At 51.6% G+C, this 14,370-nt stretch overlaps 3 protein-coding genes and 1 long non-coding RNA gene across 4 annotated transcripts; 2 read left to right on the plus strand and 2 right to left on the minus strand.

Moving 5' to 3' along the window:
• Window positions 1-621: 621 nt before the first annotated feature.
• LY6G6C (lymphocyte antigen 6 family member G6C) lies at window positions 622-3,442 on the plus strand. The gene is made up of 3 exons (XM_014831630.3): window positions 622-795; window positions 2,172-2,282; window positions 2,755-3,442. Exons 1-3 carry the CDS (start codon window positions 744-746, stop codon window positions 2,964-2,966), a joined length of 375 nt encoding a protein of 124 aa, XP_014687116.3. The 5' UTR covers window positions 622-743; the 3' UTR covers window positions 2,967-3,442.
• Window positions 3,443-4,304: 862 nt separating this feature from the next.
• LY6G6D (lymphocyte antigen 6 family member G6D) lies at window positions 4,305-6,054 on the minus strand. Its single transcript, XM_014831628.3, has 3 exons — window positions 5,958-6,054; window positions 5,729-5,860; window positions 4,305-4,531 (listed from the first exon to the last, which is right to left on the minus strand). The coding sequence occupies exons 1-3, from the start codon at window positions 6,010-6,012 to the stop codon at window positions 4,305-4,307; spliced, it is 414 nt and encodes a 137-aa protein (XP_014687114.1). The 5' UTR covers window positions 6,013-6,054.
• A 1,106-nt stretch (window positions 6,055-7,160) lies between these two features.
• On the plus strand, window positions 7,161-10,369 carry LOC123288211 (uncharacterized). The gene is made up of 4 exons (XR_011505043.1): window positions 7,161-7,511; window positions 8,582-8,972; window positions 9,057-9,155; window positions 9,429-10,369. It is a non-coding gene; the product is annotated as an uncharacterized lncRNA (long non-coding RNA).
• A 37-nt stretch (window positions 10,370-10,406) lies between these two features.
• LY6G6F (lymphocyte antigen 6 family member G6F) lies at window positions 10,407-13,660 on the minus strand. The gene is made up of 6 exons (XM_014831631.3): window positions 13,233-13,660; window positions 12,404-12,733; window positions 12,058-12,321; window positions 10,911-11,066; window positions 10,672-10,738; window positions 10,407-10,538 (listed from the first exon to the last, which is right to left on the minus strand). The coding sequence occupies exons 1-6, from the start codon at window positions 13,537-13,539 to the stop codon at window positions 10,514-10,516; spliced, it is 1,149 nt and encodes a 382-aa protein (XP_014687117.2). The 5' UTR covers window positions 13,540-13,660; the 3' UTR covers window positions 10,407-10,513.
• Window positions 13,661-14,370: the final 710 nt, after the last annotated feature.

Below are 14,370 nucleotides of genomic sequence, written 5' to 3' on the forward strand. Positions count from 1 at the left end.
TCCAGCTTCTCATCAGCTCTCACTGGAGTGGTGCAACCCAGGCCAGGTCAAGCCCAAATGGAGCCAGGACAAGGGCCAGAGAACCTTCAGGGAACCTGAGGCAGCACCTCCTTAGCAGAGGGCCCTAGCCCTTGCCTCTGCTGCTATAGCATCACAGAAACCGGTAATGACATGACAAACCCTACTCCTTCATCCTGTGGCTGAGCAGGTGTTGGGAAGACTAAGTGAGGTCTGAATAGAGATTGATTTGGCCCCTTCCATCCTCAGTTTCTGCACACATGCCCCTCCAGTGTCCCTCGGGACCCAAATTTGGCAATCAGCTTAGGTCATACCCCATTGTCCACCTCCCAGGAACCAGCAGATACTACCAAGGCCACTGCAACATCACAAGGGCCATTGGTGATGCTTCTTCAGAGGACTGGGCAGGCAGGGCTGTCAGCTGGGAGCCAGGAGGGGTGTCTTGGCCTGAAATCAAGAACCCAAATGGAGTTGGCCACTAGTGCCTTCCCCCACCTCTCTCTCCCATCCCCACCCCCCCACCCAGTCGTTAGTAGCCCCTCCCCAGCCCTGGTCTTTCCCTCCAGACGGCTGTGTAAATGGGGAAGGAGGGGCCACTAGAGTCAGGGAAGGGAGGGGCTGTTGGGATTATAAATTCCAAAAAGGTCGCTCAACTCTCAGAGCCAGATCTCCGAAAATCTACTCTATCAGCGGCTGCATTTGCTACCATTCTCAGGACCCTCACCATGAAAGGCCTTCTGCTGCTCACCCTGTCTTCTCTGGTCTGCTGGGTCTCAGGTGAGTACCTGGGGGCCCCAAGGACCTGGTTCACCTGGTCAGGACTTTTACACCCTGCCCCACCCACTGCCCTACACTACTCACGACCCAGGATCCCAGGCACCCCCAGCCCCAACTGGCTCAGCTCTCTTGTGCCTCTAGGACCAGGCCTCCCTGTGATAGGGTCCTCGCTCCCTTTCTCAAGGACTCCATCCTTCAGACTTCGCCCCACCTCCAAGACCCCCTCTTCTAACCTGCCAGGGTTCTAGGTCCCCTGTTCCCCACTCCAAAGTGCCCCCTTCTTAGAAAGCCTAATATCTAGTTCCCCTGCCAGCCCCGCTCCAAAATTCTCCAGGATCCAGCTTACCTGCTTTCTCTTCTCACTACCTCCTCCTCAGCAGAGTGTCCTCCCAGAAGACTAGGCATCCAGCCTGGGGCTTCTTTTGCACCGAATCCTCCCCATATACTCCATCAAGGACTTGGTGGTCAGTCCCTCAAGCAGTGCCTTTCCTAGTTGCCCCCTCCTCCTCCCTGGGGTGCATACCGATAGGGACACAAGCTTTCTGAAGGACTCCCCGGGAACCGAGGAGATTTCCCAGGCTTCTAGAGAGGGAATGCCAGGGCTGCTTACCCCCAGGGTGAAGTGGGTGTCACTGAAGTGCAGTTACCAGACTCCTCCACCCTTGGACCGAACCCCTCCTTCACCAAACCTTGCCCAAACCTTGAATGAATTGAGGCGGGAATTTGGGGGGTGCCACCTTCTGCACCCACCCTCTCCATTTTGGTGAGGTGCCCAGACGGAATCTGATGATCTGTCTCCCAGATGTTATTCCTTTCTGTCAGAGAGCTCCTGGGGTGAGAGGATTCCATACAGGTCTGGCTCCTCTCCCCATGCTCTCGGCAGCCCCAGGAGGTGAAGAGTAAATTGCTAAAGCTGACCACAGGTGCCTTTCTTGGCAGCCTCAAGTGCCAAGCCATTTCTGCAAGTGTTGTAACCTCCATGATTTTTATTTTTAATATTTCTTCCTATTTGAAGTCTCCATCTGTGACCTCTTCTGAATTCCTTCATCTTCTCCCCCACCCTCTTCCATTCTTTCCCCACAGTATTCTTACATTCCACCTACCCCCACCCCATGTTTTTGTTGGTAGTTCTGCCCCTCTTGACTCATTCCCAAATGGAATGAAGGAAGATATTTAGGGTATGGGCCACTCATAGAACAATGACTCCGCCCTCACCCACTTCTACTTTTCCTGCATCACTCACCTGCTCTGTCCCTACCAGACAAAACAGGTCAGAACACATACTTGATTGGCTCTTCTCCACCCTACCCCCCAGCTCGGCTAGTCTCCAGGTGAGTCAGACACCCCTTGTGTCTTCCTGACTTGTGTCTTCCCAGCTGACATTCGCTGTCACTCCTGCTACAAGGTCCCTGTGCTGGGCTGTGTGGACCGGCAGTCCTGCCGCCTGGAACCAGGACAACAATGCCTGACAACAAATGTGTACCTCGGTAACATCCCCTTCTTTAGTGGGGAGAGGGGGCTGATGGGAGACTCTATGGCTGGGACTGAGGCCCAACTGGGGCTAAGACAGATGGAACAGAGAATCACAGCAATGATAATATTTGGCCAAGCATAATATGTGCCAGGCACCATTTTATGTTTGTACGTGGATTGTTTCAACTTATGTTCAAGACAACCCTGTGATGTGGGTGCTATTATTATACTGAAAAAATGGCCTTAGAAAGAGAAAGCAACAGGTTCAAGGCCTCACAGTGAGCAAGTCATAGGACCAGAATTGGGGTGAGGGGGTGGGGTAAGGAAGTGCAGGAGGAAGACTAGACTGAAAAGAGATAAAGAAGGTGAGGGCCAGGGCAGAATTGGGAAGGAAGGAAGCCTGGGTGGGTGCATGGGCTGGGGAGATAGACACAGGCATGCTCAGTGCCCATCCTGGCTGACCCAATGACCCACTTCTACCCCCAGGTAAGATGTGGGTTTTCTCCAACCTTCGCTGTGGCACACCAGAAGAGCCCTGTCGGGAGGCCTTCAACCAAACCAGCCACAAGCTGGGCCTGACCTATAACACCACCTGCTGCAACAAGGACAACTGCAATAGCCTGGCCCCCCGGCCCACCCCGGCCCTAGCCCTTGTCCTCACCTCCTTGGCTGGCCTTGGCCTCTGGCTGCTACACTGAGGCTCACTCCATGGCTGCCCCCCTCCCTCCTGCCTCACCTGAACCTTTCTCCCTGTGTCTCGGATCCCCTGACTTCCCACAGTGGTCTCTCCCTAGCTCTCTTTGCACTAAAAAAAATTTCTCCAGATCCTTCACATTTCTTTAATTAGACAGTGGTCTCCCTCTCCATCCTTCTACCCCATACCCTCCAGTCTGCTTTTCCTGAGTCCCTTCCTATTTCCCCCTAGACCATTCCAGATCCTCCATTGGCCCCTAGAAGGACTCCCCACTTTGCCTCCTGCTCTCTGTGGTGCCCTACTCAGAGAGGGATTGGAATCTGGGCCTGAAATGGAGCTTCCATCCTCTTCCTAAAGAAGGCTCCCAGAAAGGACCTGATGACTTCATTGTACAGGGCTTATTCCCCAAATCCTGGCTCCCATTGTACTCCATCCCTATGCTCCCCTGTTTCCATTTTGAGTAATAAATGTCTGTGCCTGATAAATTGTATGTTTATTGTCAGAGGCCCCCTCCCAGGAAGTAACACTCTCAGCCCCCACCCTCACCCAAGAATCCTTCAGGGAGTTTCCCTGGGAGGCAGGGCTGAAGCAGATGGAGAAACAGGTTTTTCAGGCCTCTGTCCTCCCCTCCAGTGTCTGGGGGTGGCACACAGGTCCCAGTCTTTGGAGAAACAATCCTTATCCCAAATTTAGGCCATAGCTCTGATGTACTGCCATGAAAGAGATGCAGGCTGTCTTGAGGGCTCCCCAGAAAGGGTAGGAGAGTTGCATGGGGATAGGACCTTGGACCCTCTTTCCAGGCCTCAGTCCCTCAGATTAGAGTCAGAGGCCTCCCTTGATCTGGTTACTAAGTGAGGCACCAAGCAACCCTCCTATTACAGTGCTTACATTTCCTTTCTCAATTCAAGCTAGTCATGTTCGGAGCCAAGTTACAAATGGCAGAAAGGGGAACAAACCCAGATAACCAGGCCCATTGATTCCTGGTGACCCCCACTCAGCCCAGAGCCTGCTCCCCTCAGTGATCCTTATTGCTAAGGAAGATTCTCCCTAGCAACAGGATCCAGGAGTCACTTAGGGTGGATTCTCCACTGTCCTTTGGGGTTTAGTTGGTTAAGGAGTGTGCCATGTAACTAAGTCCACTGATGCTTGATAACCCCCAAACCAGAGCCTGGATGCCCCCATATTACTTCTTCAGCCCCTATCAACAAAACATAGATGGAATTTTCCAGTCAGCTCTAGAGTAGTCAATAGATTTTAATGGCTCACAGAGGAGTGTTTGTCTTCTCGCCTCAGATCTCCTTCATTCTCTTGCTTCCTTGCTCCCTTCCCTTATCTACTCTTACTACCCTCTCCACAGTCCTGGCACGAGCCAGGCCAGGGCGGTGGCTGCTGCGGCCAAGATGCATGCTGGGGCCACAGAGCTCGCTGCCACAGCGCTGTTGCACAGGTCTCCGATGCAGCAGTCCCTGTGGGTTGTGTAAGTCACGTCTCCCACCAACTCTGTTTCCACTTGATTGCAATGATGGGCTGCCACGCAGGCTGGATGGTGATGAATCACGGTCACTGAGGCTGAGAGAGAGAATGAGACTGGGGTGTTGGACTCCTGGCTTGAGGACTTGCCTTCTGGGGCAAAGCGGATGTGATTTCAAGCAGCCCAAAGGGATTCTGTGCCCCCTCAAAAAACACCTCCCTGAAACCAAGTGATCAGAGTTAACACATTGACATTGTGAGCCCTCCGATGTGATGCACTGAAAAGGACCAACATCATTTCTGTGGTATTCTTGCCCAAAACTCATGATCTCAGTCTAATCATGAGAAAATATCAGATAAAGCCAAAATGAGGGACATTCTACAAAATAACTTATCAGGATTCTCCAAAAGTGTCAAGGTCATGGAAGACAAAGAAAGACAGAACTGTCACAGATAGGAGGCGACTAAGAAGACATGGGATCCTGGTTTGGGTCCTGGACCAGTAAAAGGACGTAAGGGGAACAACTGGCTAAATTGAATAAGATCTGTAGATTAGTTGGTATATTGTACCAATGTTCTTTTCTTTTTTTTTTTTTTTTGAGGAAGACTAGCCCTGAGCTAACATCTGCCAATCCTCTTCTCTTTTTTTTTGCTGAGGAAGCCTGGCCCTGAGCTAACATCCATGCCCATCTTCCTCCATTTTATATGTGGGATGCCTGCCACAGCATAGCCTGCCAAGTGGTGCCATGTTGGCACCTGGGACTCGAACCAGTGAACCCCGGGCCACCAAAGCAGAACATGCGCACTTAACCGCTGTGCCACCAGGCCGGCCGCCCAATGTTATTTTCTGATTTTGATAATTGTGCTATGGTTTTGTATGATGTTAACACTAGAGGAAGCTGGGTGGAGGATATATAGGAACTCTGTACTATTTTTGCAACTTTTCTGTCAATGTAAAATTATTTCAAAATTAAAAATTAAAACATACACACATACTTCCCTGGTCCTTAGCTGATGCCTGGAAGTTGAAGTTTGATTTAATATTTTGGTCCCTGCCTTCAAGACAGAGCCTTTCCCACTATTTGTGAGTGAATGGCCCATGAGATTCTGGAGAAGAAGGGGAGGGAAGGGGGACCACACAGACAGCCGGCTCCTGAAAGGCTTGGTGCCAGGAGCCAGAAGGGGCTACAGACTGCTCTACTCTGACAGCGGCACCATCTGCCCAGAGCCAGAATGAGCCTGGAAGGTTCTGGAAGCAGGGAAGGGCTAGGGGAAGAGGGAAAACTGAGGACTCACGGTTTCCAGATGGCTTGTTCCGGGGTTTGCGCTCCAGGAAGCCACAGCGTTCGCCCTCACCACAGGTGGTCACCGTCTCTTTGCAGGAACTGCTGGGGCCTCCACCACAGTCATAGCACCGCATGCGGTTTCCTGGCAGAAGAGAGAAGACGCTGGACCTGGGCTCTCGGGGAGCCAGCTGGCAGAGGGGGACAAGCCTGTGCAAGAGCCGCCTGGGCTGCCTCCTTACCCACGGCAGTCCCCAGCAGGGTGCCAAGCAGCATCCCGACAAGGAGGGGCTTCATTGTGTCTGCCTGTGTCAGTAGCGCCTCTCCCTCCCACCCGCCCCCCTCCCTGGCCCAGCTCTGCCAGCCTTATATCCCCCTTGCCTTGGGCTTTATAGGGCAATAAAAAGGGAAGAAAGAGTCTCCCCCAGCGGGCAGCGAGGGGCCCCAGTGGGGACAGGGAGGGGCCCCCAGGGGAGAGAGAGCTCTCAGCATCCTCTGGAGTCCCCAAACTCCTCTTCTCAGCAGCGATTCTAAAACTGTGACCCCAGAACTCCTGGGGGTCCCTAAGACCCTTTCAGAGGGTCCTCAACAATCTTCCTTGTCCAACTATATATCTGTGTGAGGCCGGAGTTTCTTCATATACTTCAACCAAAAAAACATATCCCAACAGACTGAATGCAGAAGCAGGTATGAAATACCAGCCATCTTCTACTAAGCTTGACAATAAATAGATTCCCCAAAATGTAAATCAGTACCACTCTTCTCACTGTGTTGTTGGGGAAGAAGTTATTTTTCACAAAATTATGTTTTGTTAACATGTAATAGGTTTATTATTTTTATTTTCAAATGAACCTATTTAAAATGTTCTGTTTCTAATACTACTGTGTAGTAAATATTGATATACACACAAAGAAAAGCCCCTTGGGGTCTTCACTAATTTTTAAGAGTGTAAAGAGGTTCTGAGATAAAAACAAAAGTTTTGGAAAACTGCTGCTCCACAGATACCTGCGTCTCCTCTGTCCCACCCCACCCCCACCTCCAGTCTTACTCCTTCTAGTACATTCCTGCTCTGATTCCCCAGACGTGGTTCTCCCCTCTCCAATCTTTTAAACTCCAGTCTTCCAGATTCTACCATCACCCCCAAAATCTTAGCTCCCCATTCCTTCCTAGTCTTTATGACCCTCCCCACCTCCCATCCCCACACCGGTGGAAACACATCCGGCCCTCTGGCCCCACCTATGATTCTTTCCTCCAAGGTAGTAAAGTTGGGAGGGATAATTATGGGGTAGGAATGTTGAGGCTTGGGGAAATCAAAGGGATCTGAAGCTGGGTGGGGTCCTCCCTTACATAGCTGGGCTTTGTGTGTGTGTGTGTGTGGGTGGGAGGGAGTATTGTTGATTCCATACTCAAACATCACACTTAAACACCACACTCAAACAGATCTGGGCCAGATCTGGAGGGTGAGCCTGAGAGACTTAGAGGCACGAAGGGGGAAAAGACAGCAAAAACAAAGACAGGGAAATGAGTTGAGAGAGCAGAGAACAGCTTGAAACCAGCAGAGGGAGGGTGAGGAGTAGGAGGGAAGGTGACAGACACAACTCAGGAGCGGCAGACGCAGCAAGGAGTAACAGAGACAAACACTGAGAGAACAGAGAAGACTCTCAAGGCAAGAGCCGACTCAAGTAGGGGGCAGGGAGGATGTGAGAGATGTGGGGCACAGAAGCAGAGGGCCAGGGCCCTGCAGTATCAAGCTGGTGAATTTGGTCGCAGTTCCGCCCCCGAGATTCACTCCCCAGGTGTGTTTGTTTACTGGTCCCTCCCTGTCTTGCTCTGCTGCTCCAACTCTCAGGATCTAGGGGTGCAGATCACATTCTCCCAGATTCCAGAATCCTGGGCTCAGCCATGGGCTCTTCCAGCACCTTCCTCTGCATCCTGTTTCTCTGTGGGGCACTGGGTAAGGGTGGGCTGGGGAATTGTGGGGGCAGGGGGCTGGGGGAGGCACTGGGGCAGGGGGTGTGTGGAGGAGCCTGGAGGCTGGTGGGGAGATGCCAAGAAGAGAGTTGTGGGAGCTTTAGAAAGAAGAGCTACTGGGAATGGCCTTGGGCCAGCCTGATAAGGTGGAACAGGAAAAGTTTCCTTTCAAGGGCATTTGAGAATAACTGTCTCTTCTTGTAGCATCTTTGACAAGCCTCTGTCTCCCCCATCCCTTATCTCACTTCTTGCTTCTTTGCTGCGCCCCTCGGTCAATGTCAATTCCTATTTTCTCATCTGTCCCTGGCACCATCTGCTTAACTTCTTCACTGTCCCCACCCCCACCCCCGGCTTTTTGTGTCATTCTCTATGTTCATCTCTGATTCTCTTGGCTTCTGTTCACGTCTGTGCATCTCAAATCCCTGTATCTCTCTTGCCTCTGTGTCTTTCTCTTTTCCTGAATCGTCTCCCCTCTGACCTCTCTGTATCTCTTTTTTCTACTTCTGTGTGTCCTTCTCCATCCGGTTTACCGCTTCCCTCTCCCCACTCTCCCCACTTTGTGTGTCACCTCACTCTGTGAATCCCTGTCCGGGATCTGGGCTTGGCCTCTCACCTGACCTGTGTGCCCTTCCTCTCTGCTCCATCTCCACCAATCCCACAGATCTCACCACTTCCCCTGCCCAGGGGCGGCTCCACTGTTATACCTGCAGCTTTGCCAAACCCTGCTACGCTGTTCCCACTGAGTGTCAGGATGATGAAGCCTGTGGCATCAGTACTGGCACCTCAGGTTGGATTCTGGTCCAATGGCCCTTCTCCAGGTCCTTCCCCACCTCCATCTATCTTGCATTTCCTGCTCCCATGGCCCCTGCCTTAGCATTCCCCCTTTGTCCCACAGAGCAGAGTGAGATCATCGAGCGGAAAGGCTGCCTCCCAAGAATCCAGTGCCCTCTGCCAGGCCATGCCACCTACTGGTCACGCTCCTACACTCTGCAGCACCATTGCTGTGAGCAGGACCTGTGCAATGCAGCCACCACACTGCAGTGGCTCCCGACCCCACTTCTCAACACTCTGCTCCTCCTCGTGGCAAGCTTCACCTGGGGAGACCACCTCCTCCCCTAGTCTCTCGAAATATGCAGCCCTCAACCCAGGACTTCACCATCACCATGGCCCTGGACACAACTCCACAGACGCTTTTGAGATATGCCCAAGAACCGGATTTTGTACAGTGACCTCAGATCCATGGCCCAACACCTTCACAGACCCCTCCCAAGACCTGATTCCTATGGGTACCACTCCATTCCCTACAAGCACCTCCCCCAGAGCCCAGCCTCATTAAGAACACCTGTTTGATGTCTTGTGTCTTTTTCTAGATGCCTGTTGCTGATGCCCTCTCTCAGCCCCAGGTCTCTGGCAAGGCAGGCGTTTGATGGAGCTGTGGGTCCCAGGCAAGGGGACTGAAGGGGCACCAGGTATAGTGAGGAGGAGAGTCTTTCTAGAAAAGATTAATTTGGTAGGTCAGGAACTCAGGAAGAAGGGCTTGGGGAACTGTGAAGAGTAAATTTAATAAAAGTGCTACCTGGGAGTCTGGTAACACTGCTGGGGGTGTGTGCGCGTGTGTGTATGTGCATGCTGTCTAAAAGCAAACTAGAGCTGCTTGGGTTGGGCTGGGGTGCTGGAACCTGAACCATAACGTTCGCCTCATTCTCCATTTGTGTCATTTGCGTCCTCCTTCTTGCCAATAGCTTAGCTGAAGCCACTACAGTGTGAAGCCTTTAGGTGAGACTTCCGAGAAAGCCTTTCTCCAGTGAGGCCCAACCTTGAGCAAAGGACGCCTGGTGGAGTTGCTTGTGAGGGCGTGGCTGGAGTCCAGCTCATTTCTGCCTGAGACTGGGGAATGGACAAGCTAGGAGCATCAATGCTCCCTCCCGCTTCACCAGCCCAGACTCGTCCAGGGTTCACAGACACGCAGGGCCTGCTTGAGCACCCCACTGGGAAACCTGCCCACCTGCCGCTGTGGACACTCCCTCCACACAGGGAGATAGTGCGTGACTCCTGGGGCTCCTGGGATGTCAGGGTGACAAAAAACTGCTCACTGCTCTGGATGCATGATGAGGATAAAGAGGGTGCCCCGTGGTGGGGGCTGAGCACTGATATCCCCATTCTGACTCAGTTCCCTCTCCTTCCATCTGAGGATGTCTGGGGTCTGATTAAAGGTGCTTGTTCTTTCTCAACTTCTCTTCTTTGTAAGGATGAGATGGGGTGGGGAGATCTGGCTTAATTTAGAGGCAACTGAAGTCTTCTTTGCATTCTCTCTGTCCCTAAGTCTTCCCACTTTGTGCTTCTACTTTTCTCTCTCTCTCTGTCCACTTCTTCCTTACTCTGACTTGAGTCTCTTTCCTTCTGTTTTTTTCAGTTTCCCCCATTTGTCCTGCAGTTCCCCCATTTCTCCACCATTGCTCAAGCCTCTGGATCCTTCTGTCTCTTCTCTGCCCATCCTCATCTTCCTCATCCCCTGCCAGCTACACCAGGCTCCCCTTAATCCCAAGGTACTATGGGCTCAGGGCCATCCCCCACTGGCAGCTACAAGACAGGAGACCACACCTTTTCATAGGTGACATCACGGAATAATGCTTCTCCTTTCCTTCCACTCCCCTCAACCCCCAACACACACACACACACACACGCAGAGCTTGGCGGCTGGAGACCAGCTGGACTATGAAGTAGTACTCTCAGCCCCTCCCCCCAACCAAGGTTTTTCAGGGAATCCTTCAGGTGCCAGATGGCCAGAGAGACAGCAGGTCATGCTTCCCAGCAGATGTCACCGAGATCATCTGGTCTTGGGGGCAGGTAGTCTGTGGGTTTTGCGAAGCAGAAAGACAGATTAAGGATATTTCCCTTCTCCACCTCCTTCGGAACCAGGAGCCCATTTCACCCCAACCCCATACCCCTTGGGATTTATGCCTCTGCCCCCTAGTTGTTCCTCACCTGAGATGGGCCAAATGAATGTTCTCATAGACCTGGATTTCGGGTTTGAACTGAGGAATTGAGGCATCTGGGAAGAAGGAGCCATATGGGGTGCAGCAGAGAAGTCATCATATAGCTCAGAGCTATATTCCTTACCACCCTCCTCCCCCAGAGAAGACAGAGTCTAGAGGCAAGATGTGAGCTTCAACCCTCTGCCTTGCTCCACGTGCTCTTTTTCCCTCTGGGAGGGAGGGACTCACCTCTGCACTGAGCCCTCTGGACCCTCTGCCTCCAGAGCATGATGCTGAGGACCAGGATGGCAAACCCCTGGCCCGCTGTGAGCACCAGCATCAGGATCCAGGACAAATCCCAGCCCCTGGAAGGGGCACAGAGGGCAGGGGAGGCATCCATGGAGGCTGCAGTAAGGGAAAGACAAGAGAGATAAGGAGGGATGCAGTAAGGAGGTCTGTCCTTGTGCCCCAAAGAGAGGCTTCCCCCCATACTCTGGTGGGCTCTTCCAAAAGAAGACTTCATAAGCTTCCTCGCCCCCGATATCCACCACCCCACTTTGCCCCTTTCCAGGCCTCTCACCCTGCCGCCGTAAACCAACATCACTAGACAATGGCAATACCCCCCTACCCACACATGGACAGCTAACTCCAGAGCAGACCACCAGCCATAACTGTGATTTCTCCTCATACCCTTCATTGTAATCTGCCCTTTCAAGAAAAAAAATAAAGTGCCTTCCATTTATTCATTCTTTCATTCATTCACTCCATAAGCATTCACTGAGTGTCCACCACAGGTCAGGAACCATATTAGGTGCTACAGATATAGAAATAAGACCCAGTCACTGCCCACTAACTGGGCTTTGCTTACCAAAATAATGGCCATTTGCTCCTCCCTCCTGCCTTATAAATGAGTTATTCTACATCCAGTAGCATTCTTTCTCGAATAATGGACTTTTTATTGTAAAACAATTACATATTTTTCTCCTTCTGCCTTCACTATCAATGGCCCATTATAACATCAGTGCATATATGCTTTCTTCAAAAGACAACTCCCTCAGCAATAATTCCTATTTTCTTCCTCTCTGCTATGGGATATTCCACAAAAATCCTAGGTTATCCTATTTCTAAACAATGGTTTATTCCACCAGAATCCTTCTCCCTCTTAGCTGATGGTTTATTCCACCAGACAGCTGGTTTACCCAACCTCCTTCTCTGTTATGGATTCAGTCAATGAGAAAAAAGCCCTCCTCTTATAGGAGGTTGTCTGCTCCACTAGAAATCACCCCTCTTGACCTGGCCAATAACAGATTCTCCTCCTATCTCACCTCCTCCCCTAGGAAGCAGGTGCAGGATGTGCCAGAGGCAACATCCTTTCCCATGTCCTCCCTCAGTTTACCTGCCAGGCTAAAGTTGACCCCTCTGTTCTGAGACACGAGGCAGCGGATGGTTCTTGGTCTACGGCGCTTGGGCTCAGGAAGCCCCTCCCCAGGACAGACCAAGAGCAGGGCAGCCCCATCACCCCAGAAGGACTGTACATGGCCCCTCACAGGACCCTTCCCCTCCAGCCAGGTCACAGAGTCCAGGCGTCCGGCGGGGACCACAGAGCACAGGAGGACAGAGCAGAGGGATCCATCTGCAGCCCTTGCAGATAACTGGGATCCTGTGGGGAAAGAGGGACCCCTCAGTTCTTTGCCTGGGCTTCCTGGCCCCCAGTGGCCCCTGGTCTGCATGTCCCCACTCACCTCTGAGCACCGAGACATCATACACCCTCCAGTTCTGGTACCTGTGGTGCTGACCTAGCACAGCACACCAGTACCGCCCGGCATCTCCCTCCTTGGACCCTTCCAGCCACAAAGAGTAGTTCCCCATGAGTTTGAGCCGGGATTCCTTTCCAGGCTTTCCAGGGCCTGGGTCTGGCTTGGCCACTTGGACTTGGGCCACGAGGGCAGTGGAGGTGCCTGCTGCAGGGCTGCGGAACCAGGACAGGAGCTCATCCCCATGCAGGGTGGGTGGTGAAGGACATGGCAGCTCCACTGACTCCCCCAAGGTTACATAGATGGCCTGGATGCTGTCTGTGGGGAGAGGGTCGTGTAAAGCCAGAGACCTCCATCAGATTAACAACCTTCTACTCATCTTCCAACCCCTGGCTTCCTCCCCTTCTGAGGTCCTTCAGCACTGGTCTGGCTGAGCACATTTCTCAAGTGACAGCTACAAAAAAGTGAAGTGGAGAAAAGAGGGTAGGGGCTTTCCTCCCCTCTCCCTAAGTGACTGAGGAAATCTGAGGGCAAGAGAAAAAACGCTGGAATAGTCAGCAAATGCCTGTATCTCTTCCTCTCGTTTCTCCTTTTCTGGAAGCATTTACTCATCTCTTCTTATTTTCTAAAGGAAACTGTACATGACCTGGACCTTCATTGTCTCTGGGTCTTCCCCAGTATTAGAGGCAGGAGGAGGTCAGTGGGGCAAATCTATCTTCTTGAGTCAGATGCCTTCTCCAGGCCCCTTAGGAGAAACAGCAGCAGTTCCTCCCTACCTTATGAATAGCTGAAGAATCCCCTACCTCCTGCTCCTTACCTGCAGTAGCCTGGGAGGTCCCACATAGGAACAGAAGGAGAAGGAATAAGACTGCCATGGGGAGAGCCTGCCAAGTTCTCTTGCCCGAGACCTGGTGTCCCCAGGGAGGAAACAGAACCCAGATAAAGGACCACACTCCCTGGTCTGGAGTGACATGGGCCTCTGGAGGGGATGGGAATGCCGGGGAGATAAAGCCCAGCTGCATGTCTACTGGGAAAAAAGTGACCACAACCTTTCTGTCCTGAGAGGGAAAAGACCTAATCCAGGCCCCTCCGAAGATGACCTCCTCACCCTTCTGACTCCACATCAGCTGAGGGACTCAGACCAAAGACTTTCTATGCTGTGAAGCATGCGCAGAAGGGATCACGACTGTCCACTTCCTGTCAGTCTAGAAGTACATTCTGTGTTCTTTCCTCCACCCCTAAGAGATGCCGGCCATGAAGGAAGTAGGTGAGTCTTCGTGTTGGTCTCCACAGAACCCAGCACAAGACTGCACACCCAGTCAGTACTCCATAAATGATTTAGAATGACTTTCCCCGTGGCTGCCTGTCACACCACACACTTCTCCTGAGCCCCTGATGGTGGTATTAAGTTATCACTCAAGGAGAGGGATAACAGGGGCCTGGAGGATTCACTGATTCACCCTTTGCCCCAGGCAGGATTCTCAAGGCACATCTTCATGTAGCTCTAATAGTTTTTAATGTTTATTTTTAAAGGCTATTCATTTTTAAAATTGTTTTTGATGAAATATTCCATGTACATCACAGACTATATCTAATGCACAACTGTATGATAGCTAAATAAACTGTGGTATATTCACACAAGGGAACGCTAGACAGCAAAGACCATGCATAAACCACGACATGCAATGAGGCTGAATCTCATAAACATAATAAGTGAAAGAAGCCAGAAACAAAGGGCACTTATTGTATGATTCCTTTATATAAAGTAAAAAAATAGGCAAAACTAATCTATGAGGTTAGAAATTAAAATAGTGGTTACCCTTAGATGGGGCAAGGAGCTACCAGCAGTGATCTGGAGAGGGTCTTCTAGATGTGGGCATGATGTGTCCCTCAGCTCGGTGCTGATTCCATGGATATATTCAACTGGGATAGATTTCTGTATATGTGTTTACTGC

Source organism: Equus asinus, chromosome 8 (genome assembly GCF_041296235.1).
Source record: "Equus asinus isolate D_3611 breed Donkey chromosome 8, EquAss-T2T_v2, whole genome shotgun sequence".
NCBI lineage: Eukaryota > Metazoa > Chordata > Mammalia > Perissodactyla > Equidae > Equus > Equus asinus.